This window comes from Myotis yumanensis, unplaced genomic scaffold (genome assembly GCF_028538775.1).
Source record: "Myotis yumanensis isolate MYYU_CA2020_CCGP unplaced genomic scaffold, mMyoYum1.0.hap1 SCAF_2, whole genome shotgun sequence".
Taxonomy (NCBI): domain Eukaryota; kingdom Metazoa; phylum Chordata; class Mammalia; order Chiroptera; family Vespertilionidae; genus Myotis; species Myotis yumanensis.
This window is the reverse complement of record NW_027223753.1, coordinates 196,047,221-196,061,133: the sequence shown is the minus strand read 5'-3', so window position 1 is coordinate 196,061,133 and position 13,913 is coordinate 196,047,221. Positions and strand designations below refer to the sequence as shown.

At 41.3% G+C, this 13,913-nt stretch overlaps 1 protein-coding gene across 2 annotated transcripts in view; it reads left to right on the top strand.

Moving 5' to 3' along the window:
* The first annotated feature begins 499 nt into the window (after positions 1-499).
* The window catches only part of LEKR1 (leucine, glutamate and lysine rich 1), a 118,415-nt gene continuing 105,001 nt past the window's right edge, over positions 500-13,913 (top strand). Inside the window, exons 1-2 of one of the 2 annotated variants that reach the window (XM_070403653.1) lie at positions 500-565; positions 4,039-4,128. In XM_070403653.1, the coding sequence (XP_070259754.1) occupies positions 4,081-4,128 (48 nt within the window). In that variant the 5' untranslated portion in view covers positions 500-565; positions 4,039-4,080. Of the gene's footprint in view, positions 566-4,038; positions 4,129-13,913 lie in introns of those variants that run through there. The other variant, XM_070403654.1, reaches the window with a different exon arrangement.

Here is a 13,913-nt window from a genome sequence, read left to right as displayed (position 1 = left end):
AACAAAATTGTTTGTGTCCATGGGCTTTGCATATATGCCTCTAAGTTCCCCCAAGATAGCTTTAGAACGGAACCTCTCATTTCCACTACTCCTGGACTAGGACGAAAACGTTACCAACGTCTTCTCAATTAACTCGCCTCCGCTGCACTCAGAGACCAGCGAGTCCCCTGCACACCCTTGACCTCTATAGGCAGCGCTCCCCTTTCCGCCCAAGAAAAGGGACTGCCGCGTCCTCCACGCGGGCCCAGGACCAGGGCGAGAGGTCGACCCACCGAGGATCCCAACCCAGGAGGCAGGGCTGGGCCCGCTCCCCGCGTCCTCCGGTCGCCACCCCCGACCACAGCTGCCCGCTACCCCGCAGCCCTCCCCGCCGTCCGGCCTCCAGCGCAATCAGCGTCAGATGAGCCCTTCGCCCGGACCTCAACGCGAACACCCCGCTTCCGCCCCGAGCCAGGGGCCTCGCGTGGGCCGTGACGTCACCGCGCCCTGACGTCACGCCGACGTGCAGCGCGGTCTCCCAGGAGACTGGGGAAGCCGTTTCGCACCCGGCGGCGTCCAGGTCTAGGTGAGAGACGGCGAATGGCTTCCTGAACCGCGGGGGGACCCGGTTCCCCGGGACGCAGTTCCGGCGCGGAGGCGTGCCGGCACCGGGAGAGGGCCGGAAAGCGGGGCGCGGCGCGGCGTCCCATCCTGTGCCCCTGGCTGGTCCCCGCGAGCCCGCCCGCCTGGCCCGGCATCCACTCCCCCCCGCAGTGCGTGGCGGCCTCCGCGCCGCGCCCTCCGCCTCCTCTTCCTGCCGCGGCGGGTCCCGCGGGAACGGGGTTAGACAGGGACACATTTCACAGGCCTTCCAGCAGTTTGGCTGGCCTCGCAGTTGGTCTTTGTTTGGGAAAGTCCGTCGCACAAGAAAGTCTTAGGACAACTCCCGCTTCACCTGACCCTGGCCTGCTCCTTTTGGGTGACTCACGCCAGGGGGATAGTTCTGTACGAACCGGCCTGGAAACGGGACGGGAGCTAACGGCCCATCGTGACCCTGGCGTGGGGAAGGGAATCGGAAGTGAACAGTCAAGAGCATTGCTGTGTTTTTGACATTTTCCTCGTGACCCTGTTAGAGAGAGAGAGAGCAGGTTCGGAGACACCTTACATAGCTGCTGCCAGTCATCACTGCACCTTTGCCAACGGGCAGCCGACACGAGTTTAAAGTGAAAGAATAAAAGGGGCTCATTTGATAAAACATGCAAAGTAATGTAAGGGAAAATTAAAATGAACAAATTTCCCTGCGGCCAAAAGGGAAAGAGACCTTTCCCCTCCCGATGTGGAGAAACTTCTTATTTGTGAATGCTCCCTCTCTTCCTTTAATATGCATGCAAAACTTTTAAAGACCCATCATGTTTTCCTTGAGGACCGGGGAGCCATTTCTTTAAAATGTAAATATCAAGGAAATTAACTCCCCTATTTCCATATCTCCTAGAGTTTTACTTTAGGTGCCTTCTAGCTACCACCTACTTTGTCATAGAGATTTGCATTCCTTAGAACAGATGCAATTAGCTAGAATAGATGGCTACTTGGGTTACCAGGTGATTTTAAATGAACTATTAGAGAGTGTATAGCAAGCTGTATTGAGGACAAGTTACCATTTATCTTGAGAACAAGCATGTAAGCAGTGGTTCTCAACCTTCTGGCCTTTTAAATACAGTTCCTCATGTTGTGACCCCCCAACCATAAAATTATTTTCGTTGCTACTTCATAACTGTAATTTTGCTACTGTTATGAATCGTAATGTAAATATCTGATATGTAGGATGGTCTTAGGCGACCCCTGTGAAAGGGTCGTTTGACCCCCAAAGGGGTCACAACCCACAGGTTGAGAACCGCTGGCACTGTAATGGATTGTATCTGCTTGGTTGTATAAAAAGTGGAATTTCTTTCTGTCTCTGTAATCTCGTTAGCAGATAGATTATGATGTGCCTCACAGTCTGGTTAAATGCATATTCAATAATGAAATTGCTATCTGCTACAGAGAGATTTTTCTGGGTTAGCAGAATATTTTATTTTTAATTTTCCCTCAATAATCAGAACCTGCCAATTCTTCTCCTTTGGTAGAATAAGACCACAAAGTTGGGAAAAATTTACAAACAATCAAGGTTCTAAATCAAAACTGCCTTGTTTACACTGTCACTAGATCCATGCTCTCAAATAATTTTGTGGGTGGAATTTTGTGGGTAGTAATTTAGGAGAAATTCTCCCAATAGAGTTTAATTAAGCTGATGCCATCTTATTTTACTATTGGTGAGTACATTGTAAAATGGCAGAAATGAGAATAATGAGCCTTTTGTGAATAATGAGCTCTTGCCACATCACGGTGACAGTCTGCCAAACATCACATTATTATGTACTTGGTCATGTGGGCCAATGTTAACTATGTCAGTTAACTTTACCCCACAGCCAGCTGCAGTTAACTTTACCAAACACACACACACACACACACACTATATTTATATGGGAAGACAGATCATTAATTATTTGCTATAAACAGCAGCTCATTAAAACAAGGGATTTTATGCTAATGGGATAGGGAGGGAATCCTATTTTCTACCAATAGTTGCATAATTAAAACAAAAAATACTGCTACTATAAAATTTTTTGTCACATACAATTTACCTGCTACCTTGGAAAGGCTGGAGTTGCTATCTCAGACTTCTTGGCCTCTCCTGTCAAAATCTTACCCTGATCAAAAGCAAACCACCTCAGGAGCCTTCACTAATACTCCTCTCCTAGATTGTTCTTGGTCTACAACTGTTGGCCCCTAGGCATTGTTCCCTGCTGTGGAATTGGGCCTATATCATTTTACTCTGCTGCCCCCCCTCACTCCTTGGGTATGTATAAACATCTCTCACTCATGAAATTGGACTGTCTATTCTTCCTCCATATTTGAGAAAGATTAGAAAAACACACACAAAACCCAAATGCTCCCATTCTGTGTGGTTTTATGAATGTAGTGATAGAGTGTTATATAGAACTAGAGGCCCAGTGCACAAAATTCATGCACACGTGGGGTCCCTAGGCCTGGCTGGCGATCAGGGCCTATCGGGACCATCTTGCCCAGTCCCAATCAGGGCTGGGCCAGGCGGGGCCTGCCAGCTGCCAGCCAGGGCCTGGGGGCCTACTGGCTGCCAGGCGGGGCCTGCTAGCTGCAGCCGGGGGACCACAGGAAGTTTGCTGGCTGGGGGGAGGGACCAGCGGAGGTTGACTGGCTGTGGGAGGTTGGCTGTGGGAGTGCACTGACCACCAGGGGGCAGCTCCTGCGTTGAGCAGCTCCTCTGTTGTTCAGTCTTAACAGTCGCTTAGGCTTTTATATATATGGATTATTTTATTATAAAATGAAAATCTATTAAAAGTAAAATACCTACACAAAAATAATAAAAATGTTAATTTTTAGTTAAAATTGACACTTGGCTTCTCATACTTTGATGTTTCTTCTGTTCAGGGCCTGCATATCATATTTAAGCTGATCATATATTTTTTTAAACTACATTCATGTCACAGTTGCTTTTCTTGTCTGCCAAACTAAAATACCATATTTACACATTTTTCTAGTAGCTTTTCAGAAAAAAAACTTAAAAAAATTCTTGAAATAAATGGTTCCATTTAAAATTTTATGATCCTTATTTTGTATTTGCAAAGCAAATGATTAGTATTAAACCACCACAGAAATTACGATTGAACTATTAATTTCTTTTTTTTTTGTTAAGTGTGTATACATTTAAAAATTTTTTAAATTCTTTATTGTGGAAAGTATTGCATATGTCTCTAAAGAAAGAAAATATTTGCAGCTAGTATCAGCAGTCTCTGTAGGTCTTTTCTGTTCTATTGGCCTAATAGAACAGAAGACCCCACTTGTACTGTTTAACACTGATGAAATAAACATCTGTTTAAAGAGTTATCACCATTCTTCTTCCAATACTACCAAGAATTTATATCTCTTAATTTGAATTTTTTTACATTATTCAATTCTGACTATTGCCATCAATATTTTTAGATTATTTTACTTCAGAGCTCCTTCAGTGTATTTTGGGAAATTATGGATCGTCACGTTCCCATGCATGCATTACCTGAAGAAATCCAAAAGGTATGATATTATATTGTGTTATTACAAAACAACATTGGAAACATGTGAGCAGGTAGATAATTCTAAAATTTGGGCAAGTGAATTCAGAGGTTCTGTATTTATTTTGGTCAGGGCATCTGTAATGAATTGATGGAGTGGGGAAGGGAATAATCCTAATGGTCAGAATTGTGGAATTCAGTTCAGTGCAGAGTATTTGACCTGTGAACAAAGGCAGATATACAGTTTCAGCACAGTATTTGACCAGGTGTTTGTGGAGCCTGATAGTAATATTTAGGTATTTTCTAGCAGCTTTGCAGAAAGAAGTTGTTTTTTTTAAAAAAAAAAAAAACAACAACAAAAAAAACCAAACTGAAATCAATGAGTCTGTTTAAAATTTTAAATGATCATTAGTCTGTATTTGCAAAACAAATAATTAGTAATAAACCACCACAAAAATTATAGTTAGCTTTGTAGTTTTTTATGATGCTAAGTTTTGAAGTCTCTCTATATTAGTGTCGATTTCAATTTCACCTTAATTCTTGCACGAGGTACTGTTTTAAGCCTTTTCATATATATATATCAGTTCATTTAATCTAGTTAACAATTCTTCAGATTTTCTTGTTCTTCTCCCTGTTAGTTCATATCTGTCCTCAGGCAAACTCATTACTCCTATATTTAGTTTGGCATTGCATATATTATTAACAGTATAATTTTAAAAATATCTTTTTGAAACTGATCGACAAATTGTGAATTAAATCTCAGACCTTAGCTATCATTAATCATTCAGGTTTTTCAGTAAATCTACAGTCAACTCTTAACAGTCTGTTATTTTTTAATTGAAAAATTGCAGTCAGCTCTCAGATATGCTTTTATTCTTTGTTCATGTTGCTTTGGGCTTCCTGTTACCATTGATTTAACTTGATGCTTACTGTTACTGTAGGTTCTTCAGATTTATATAAACTGCAGCCTTGCAGGAACTGGAAGGGAAGTCCAATTACCAGAAAAGACCTTTTCAACCTCTGCATTTAATTTGCTTTACCTTTCAAGTTAGATGTAAGAGATAGAAAGCACAAAGAGAGCTCAGCTATGCTATGCTTACCTGAGAAATGCTGCTTTTATGTGTTTGTAGACATGGAATGTCCCTCCTCTCTCCCTCAACTGAATTCCTTCCATATACTACCCTGTGTGGTAGAGATGAAAAGAAAACAAAGCCATCTGCAAGAAACAATTCCCATACTTCAGATTCCAGTCATCTGTCAGGAAGAGGATCTATAATGAGATGAAAAAAACAACTCCAGAAGACAGTGTATAATTTAAATGTCATATGAGATAGTAGCTTATAGGAAAGGAGGAGGTAGGGACAGGAATCCCCAAGTATTGGGATAGACAAGGGAGGAGCTTTATGCAGGAAGTAGAACTGGGGTTGGTCCTTGAAGGCAGAGTATTGCTATAGACAGATAGGCAATAGAGCATGCTAGGCTAAGGGAACAGCTTACTGGTGAGAAAAAGCTGGCCAAGTTAGAGAATGTTTAACAATGTAAATATTTTGAATATATGAGAAAGTATATATTTATTTTGGCAAGGTTTTTATGAGAGTTGTAGAATGTTTTTTTCCATGTTTAAGGTACTTTATAAGTAAATTGTTTAAAGATGCTGAAACCAAGCATTTCATAAATCTGCAGTTATATTCTCAAAGCAGGAATGGCAAGCAGCTCTCCATGCAGTGCAGAGAAGCGGTGAGTCTAGGAGAAGCGCAGCTGCCTAAGGCCCTGGACAAGTGTTCTGATGGTACCTTTGTCCTGCTGAATGTTTACCATATGAAGTGCAGCTTTGCACTTTTTCAAATCTAAGTTAGATACAATTCTACAACAAATATTCACTCAGTGCCTATATGTGCCAGGCATTGTTCTGGGTACTTGATTATGAAGCAACCAAAATGTGTACATGCAGCCCACAGCCCCTTAAAGCACCGTCTAAGAATAAGTCAGTTATTTGTTTTCCACAACTTCTTAACTATGTTTGATTTATCTAGATTGCCCATAACGTACTTGTTAAATTGTCTAGTGATCAGGCAGTATGTAGTCAGCTTGCATACTTCATTCTAAACAGAATCATGTTAAATAGATACAGGGTGGAGCAAAAGTAGGTTTACAGTTGTTCATATGGAAAATAATACAATAATCTATACTAATAAAAGGGTAACATCTTCCAGACATCCGACTTCCTTCTGGACATTTAGGGGTGACCAGGCTGGCAGGGGGCAGTTAGGAGGCGACCTGGCCGGCAGGGGGGCAGATAGGGGGTGAATAGGCTGGCAAGCAGAGGCTGTTAGGGGTGATCAGGCAGGCAGGTAGTGTGGTTAGGGATGATCAGGCAGGCACATAGAGTGGTTAGTGGCAATCAGGCAGGCAGGCAGGCAAGTGGTTAGGAGCCAGCAGTCCCGGATTGCGAGATGGGTGTCTGACTGCCGGTTTAGGTTCCATCCCTGCGGCAGTTGGACTTCCCCCGAGGGGTCCTGGATTGGAGAGGGTGCAGGCCGGGCTGAGGGACGCCCCCACCCCCTGTGCACAAATTTCGTGCACCGGGCCTCTAGTTAATAAATAATACAAGAATGAACTCTGTTTTGTGTACTAACAGCTATAAACTTACTTTTGCCCCCCTGCATATAGCATATAGTGGTAATAAGAATACTTTGGATTAGAATTATTTACTAACTAGAGGCCCGGTGCATGAAATTCGTGCAGGATCCCTCAGCCCACCTGCACCCTCTTGCAATCTGGGACCGCTGGCTCCTAATTGCTCGCCTGCCTGCCTGCCTGATTGCCCCTAACTGCTCTCCCCTGCCAGCCTGATCACCCCTAACCACTCTCCCCTGTCGGCCTGATCGCCTCTAACTGCCTCTGCCTTGGCTCCCGCCATCGTGGCTTTGTCCAGAAGGACGTCCACAAGGACGTCTGGAAGACATCCGGACTATCTGGTCTAATTAGCATATTACCCTTTTATTAGTATAGATACTTCATTATTAAAATGAAGAAAACAAATTTTTTTTTCATTGTGGCTTGGAAATTGTGCTCCATTTCTTTACTGGGTAAAAAAAGAATATGAGGCGGGTGGATCAGTGCCCCTACCTTGTTCTTCTGTTAACTTTTTTGGTGTTAGTTTTTATGCTGGTTCTTCTTTCTAGAGAAACCCTTGCTGTGTGTTTCCTTTTTTTCTTCTTTTCTTTCTCTGTTCATGCAAGGAAGGTTAATGTAGAAATCAGGGAAGAGAAGGTGAGGGGAGCCCTTCCTCTTTATTTTTTGCTACGTGATATGGAAATAGGGTGATTGATAACTTACATGGAAGGTACTTAATAAAGAACATGAAAATGACTGCACTACACTGTGCTATTACTAGTAAAATTGGTAGTAGTAGAAAAGTTGCAAGAAAAATTAGAGGTAGTGGAGCAGATGGCCACCGAAGGGAAAGTATAGAGAAGAATGCTGCTTCTGATGATAAGCTATAATTAGAGAAGTCATTACCCGACTAGAAGACTAAAATTGTTAAAATCGGCTACCTCTTGATCTCATCTTTTTAGCGAATCATAGGGAAGCAAGAATAAGGTAATCTTTTGACTTTCATCCCTAGGTCTTTTTGCTTTTTATCACAATTTCTGGCTGAGCATAAAATACATCTCAGACTTCTATCTCCCCAGGTGGCACAAAATGTAAAACAGGCCCAAGGGCTGGATAGCAAGACCACATTCATCCCCTTTGCTGCCAGACTCTGCAGTTTCCTTCTGTGTGTACTTAGATCAGATCTTTAAATCTGCTCTCCCTCTAGATTGAGCTGACTCTTAACCTGTCTCTGACCTCTGGAAGCTAGCAGCTTTGCTAGAATGTTCATCCAGCTTGCTGAGAGCAGAATGCACTTGTATTGAGAGTACAGTTCTATGTTTAGGATTTTATTGCCACAATTAAAACACAGATCAGCAAAGTAATAATTCTATATTTCTTCTTCTCTCGAATGTCTACCTATTTTAGAGACACAGGGGACTCCCTTTTTTTAGAAAAAAAGCAGTGAACAACTTTCCTTTTGTCGTTTTTGCCTGGGGACATACACAGAAATCAAAACAACTGCAACAAATGAGTGGAAAAATCAGTTATTTTGCAAAGTAAAACTGATCTCTCTCTCTCTCTCTCTCTCTCTCTCTCTCTCTCTCTCTCTCTCGTGAGAAAATGAGCATTTGTAATGGGAATTTAGCTTCAGGGAAGATATTTATTACCGGAGGACACAAAGTAAAATAAAGAGACCAGAGTTGTTTATTTTATAAAACAGAAGTGGTTGGAGAGCACACTGCTCTTTCTGGGATAACAGTCCGTTTCTCTAGCAGCAACAGCTCATTTTGTCCTGTTTCGGTATAGTAATTTTAGTACTTTGAAACTTTGAAATTTATTCAGAATAACAGTTTTATATTTCCAAGCACAGATTGTCATTGCCAGGAAAAATAAACTTAATTTTCCAGGTCATTTTGGGCCACTGTGGCTAGAGCCAGATTTTGTATTGAGTTAAAATAGAGGGGGGAAAAATGAGAAAATGGTCATAGAATTGTTAACATTATTGTTCTGGAAAAGTAATGATATGTGTATATGTGTGTGGAGGTATGTATGCTGTGTTTTTAAGCAACTGCGGTTTTAAAACCTAACGAGAGAAGAAGCAGGAAGCTGTGTAATTCTTGGAGAGACTATTCACTTGGATATTGTTATCCAAGATAGGTTATTAGGAAAAACGGTTTTTAAAAAAATGTGACTATGAATCTTGAAACAAATTTGCATTTGTGAACTTATAGTCCAAAATACTTTTGTTGGCTAGCTATGGAAGGTCACAGAGTTTACTAAGGTGGGGTTTCCCAGTGGAAAAGTAGGTATTGGAGGAAATATACTTTGGAAGTATATGTAGATAAACACAGGTGTGTTTATGTATGAAGCCAACATTTCTTGAAATTGCTCAATAAAATTTGTTTATGGAATAATCTTTGGTATTTCAGTCCCATATTGATTTTTAAAACTTTGCTTATTTTTTTAAATTAAACTTTTTATTTTGAGATCATTGTAGATTCACATGCATTTGTAAGAAATGATACCAAGAGATCCCATGTACTCTTCCCCCAACTTCCCCCAATGGTAAGTAACATTTGGCAAACAATACTACAGTATCACAACCAGGCTATCAACATTGATACAATTAAGATATAAAACAGTTCTGTACAACAAGGATTCCTCCTGTTGACCTTCTATAGCCACATTCACCTCAACCTCCCCCTTCGTACACCTACACCACTCTATCCCCCAGGCCTAATCCATGACCCCTGGCAACCACTGATTTGATCTCTAATAATTTTGTCATTTCAAGAATGTTACATAAATGGAATCATGCAAGATGTAACCTTGTGGGATTAGTTTTTCCACTCTGTAATTCTCTGGAGCTTTATTCAGGTTATTGCATGTATCAATAGTTTATTTCTTTTTATTGCTGAGTAGTATTACATGGTATGAATGTACTACAGTTTATTTAACCTGTTCAACATCTGGGTTTTGTCCAGTTTTTGGCAATTACTTGTAAAGCTGCTATAAATGTTTGCGTATAGGTTTTTATGAGAACATATGTTTTCATTTTCCTGGGATAAATGCCCAAGAGTGCAATTGCTAGCTTGTACAGTAGTTGCATGTTTAGTTTTTTAAAATACTGCCAAACTTTTCCAGAAGCTGTACCATTTCACATTCTCATCCGCAGTGTATGAATGATCCAGCTTCTCTGCACTTTACCAGCATTTGGCACTGTCATTAGTTTCTGTTTTAGCTTTTCTGATAGTTGTGTAGTGATACCTCACTGTGGTTTTAATTTGCGTTTTTCTAATGATTAATGATGTTGAGTATCTTTCCATGTGCTCATTTGGCATCTGTATAGTCTTTTAGGTGAAATATTTCTTCATGTCTTTTGACAATTTTTAAATTTGATTTTTTTTTTTACTGTTGAGTTTTATGAGTTCTTTATATAATCTAGATAGTAGTCCTTTGTCAGATATGTGATTTGCAAATATTTCCCCCCAGTTGTGGCTTATCCTTTCATTTTCTTCACAGGGTTTTTGTAGAGAAAAAGTTTTAAATTTTGACGAAATTTAGGTTATCAGTTTTTCCATCTATGGATTATGCTTTTGGTATCTATACTAATAACAGGGTAATATGCAAATTGGTCAGGATGCCCTTACAGTAACAACTGAACAGCAGGCTGCATGGGGCGACCAGGCCAGCAGGGGCGTTAGTGAGGGATGACCAAACGACTGAACAACAGGCTGTGTGGGGCGACAAGGACGGCAGGGGGGTTAGTGAGGGACAACAAGGCCTGCAGGGGGGGGGGGGGGGCAGTTGGGGGAACCAGGCCGGCAGGCAGGTGAGCAGTTAGGAGCCAGTGGTCCCGGATTGTGAGAGGGATGTCCAACTGCTGGTTTAGGCCTGATACCTGGGATCGGGCCTAAACCAGCAGTCAGACATCCCCCGAGGGGTCCCGGATTGGAAAGGGTGCAGGCTGGGCCGAGGGGACTGTCCCTCCCCCCGTGCATGAATTTCATGCACCAGGCCTCTAGTCAAGTATAAGAACTCTGCTTCATATGGATCCTGAAGATTTTACCCTAGATTTTTTTTTTCTAAAGTCATGTTTTTATGTTTTACACTTAAGTCCATGATTCATTTTGAGTTAATTTTTGTATAGGGTGTAAGGTTTAGGTTGAGGTTCTTTTCTTTAAACTTATGGGTATCCAATTATTCCAGCACTGTTTGTTGAAAGGCTATCTTTTCTTTATTAAATTGCTTTTTCACCTTTTCCAAAAAAGTCAATTTAGTATACTTATATAGACTTATTTATGGGTTCTCTAGTCTATTCCATTGATCTTTTTGTTTATCCTTCTGCCAATACCACACAATATTTATTACTGTAGCATTATATGTCTTGAAATCAGATAAAATGATTCCTCCCACTTTATTCTTATTTTTCAAGATTGTTTTAGCTCTTGTAGTTTCTTTGCCTTTCCATATAATTTGAGAACAATCCTGTCTCTCTATAAAAAAAATCTGGCTGGAATTTTGATAAGACATTAAATGTATATATAAATTTGGGGAGAATTGATATCTTCAATATTTTGTGTCTTCCAACCCATAAACACAGTATGAATATGTCTCTCCATTTGTTTAGATCTTTGATTTCTTACCATCTGTTTTCAGCGTACAAGTCCTGTACATGTTTTGTTGGATTTATACCTAAGCACTTCATTTTTTGAGCAATTGTAATTTTAATTTCATCATGCACATGTTCATCGTTAGTATATAGAACTACAATTGGTTTTTGTATGTTTATCTTGAATCATCGACCTTGCTGAACTTATTAGTTCCAGGAGTTTTAATGTGAACTAGAGGCCTGATGCATGAAATTAGTGCATAGGTAGGGTCCGTAGGCCTGGCCAGTGATCAGGGCCCACCTGTGGGGCGACCGGCAGGGCGATGGGGGGGGCCCCCACTGCACCTGCCTTGGTTGGCCTGGGTCTTGCAGGAGGGGGCAGCTCCTGTGTTGAGCATCTGCCCCCTGGTGGTCAGTGCGTGTCATAACAGTCGTTCCACCGGTGGTTCTGCTGTTCGGTCAACTTGCATATTAGGCTGTTATATAGGCCTGGTGCACGAAATTTGTGCACGGGGAGGGGGTTCCCTCAGCCCGGCCTGCACCCTCTCCAATCTGGGACCCCTTGGGGGATGTTTGACGGCAGTCGGACATTTGTCTCATAATCTGGTACTGTTGGCTTCTAACCGCTCGCCTGCCTGCATGCATGATTGCCCCTAAGAGCTGCCCTGCTGGCCTGATTGACACCTAACTGCTCCCCTGCCAGCCTGATTGCCCACAATTGCCCCCTCCCCCCGCCCCTGCTGGCCTGGTCACCCACAACTGCCCTACTCTGCAGGCCTGGTCCTCCCCCAAACTTCCCTCCCTTGCAGGCCTGGTCCCTCCCAACTGCCCGCCCCTGCTGGCCTGATCGCCCACAACTGCCCTCCCTTGCCAGCCATCTTGTGGCAGCCATCTTGTGGCGACCTCACATGAGGGCGTGACACTACTTAGGCTTTTATTATATAGGATAGGATTCCTTGGGATTTTCAGGGTTAACAATCATGTCATCTCAAATAGGGAAAGTTTTGTTTCTTCCTTTCTGATATGTCTGCCCTTTATTTCTTCTTCTTGCCTTATTACTCTGGCTAGAACTTCCAGCATTATGTTGCGTAAGAGCAGAGAGAGTGAATATCCTTGCTTCGTTCCTTATCTTAGGGGAAAAATCACTCCCTCTTTCACCATTAAGTGTAATGCAGGTGTGGGGGGTTTTATAGATGCTTTTTTACTGAATTGATTTTTAAATTGTGGTACAGCAAGTTGACTTATTGATGACAAAGGATCCTAATGGGCTTATGAAATGGTCAGGTGCTCTGTGTGGCTCAAAAAGTCCACTGTTCTGTCTCAAAATGGTTCTCCCAATCTGAGTGAAATTCTCTAGCCAGACATTCACTGTTTTTGAGTAAAGGCATCTTTGTAATGCAGATCCTCTTGGAAGGGGAAACAGTTTATATTGCTGTTACTGTTTCTTTTCTCCTTAACCAAGCATTGTAAGCATTGGACATGTGGGACAAAAGAGGGAGGAACAATTGTTGGAGCAGAGAATGCCTCAACTGGGCAGCAAGGGGTTACTGGGTGCCTTTTCTAGTTGAAGCACAGACAGGAGTTTTGAAAAGGATTCAAAGCATAATTTAACCTTTTAAAAAAGGTGCATTTTTGTATTAAATAACTATAATTTAAGAAGTACAAATACTGCATTTGAGAAGTTTATTTTAAAATTTATTTTTTAAATGGCTCTGCATTTGCTTAATATACTGCATTTGTCAATGCTCTTCCAAAGTACAGCTTCTAGAAAGCAAAGATATCCTGCTAATAACAGCCATTTTGTCAAGAATGACAGCATGTCATTATTTTACTTACAAAACAAGATGATATAACACCAAGTTATAAGGAAGAAGCACAAATTATATTTCACAAAAAAAATATAACTTTTATTTCATTTGGGAACATAATTATAGTACATCATATCTTCTCAAATTTCACAGAAATGCCCTAAGTAATTAGGCTCTATAGACACCAAGAATTTGAAAGTGTTATTACTTTTTTTTTCCTGTTGCAGTTTTACATACAGAAAATTACTTACAATTTAATAGCATTGAAAACTTTTGTTAATTATACTTATTTAACATAGATCACTTAGTGATTCAGGTTGTACTGGATGAAGTCTGGAGGCCACTCATATGGGCCTAGTATTTTAGAATTTGATTGTCTTGTTTCCTAGATCATAATGATACCATCTTTTGGCTTTCTTTGCTGAACTTTCAGAAGACCTGTTCTATAAAATATTTTACTTCATTTATTTTAGCTTCCCTCCATAATTGCTAGGGTGGAATAACATTCTAATTGCTTTCACAACTGTGAAGTTTATGCTATTTCTGTTTTGTACATCAGGCTGCAAAGAAGCTCCACCCAGCAAGAGTTTTCTTTAGACTAAGGATAGGCTGCTTTGCCAGGAGTAAGGCAAGAACTGTGATTAATAGGCAAAAGGTTAAGGATGAAGGTGCCTTGGAGTAAGCAATATAATTTTCAGATTGATGAGAAGGAACCAAAACTCACAATGGGCAAAGGGATTGCAAAAAAATATCCATCTGCTCTGAATTAGTTTAGGTCTCTTGATGTGG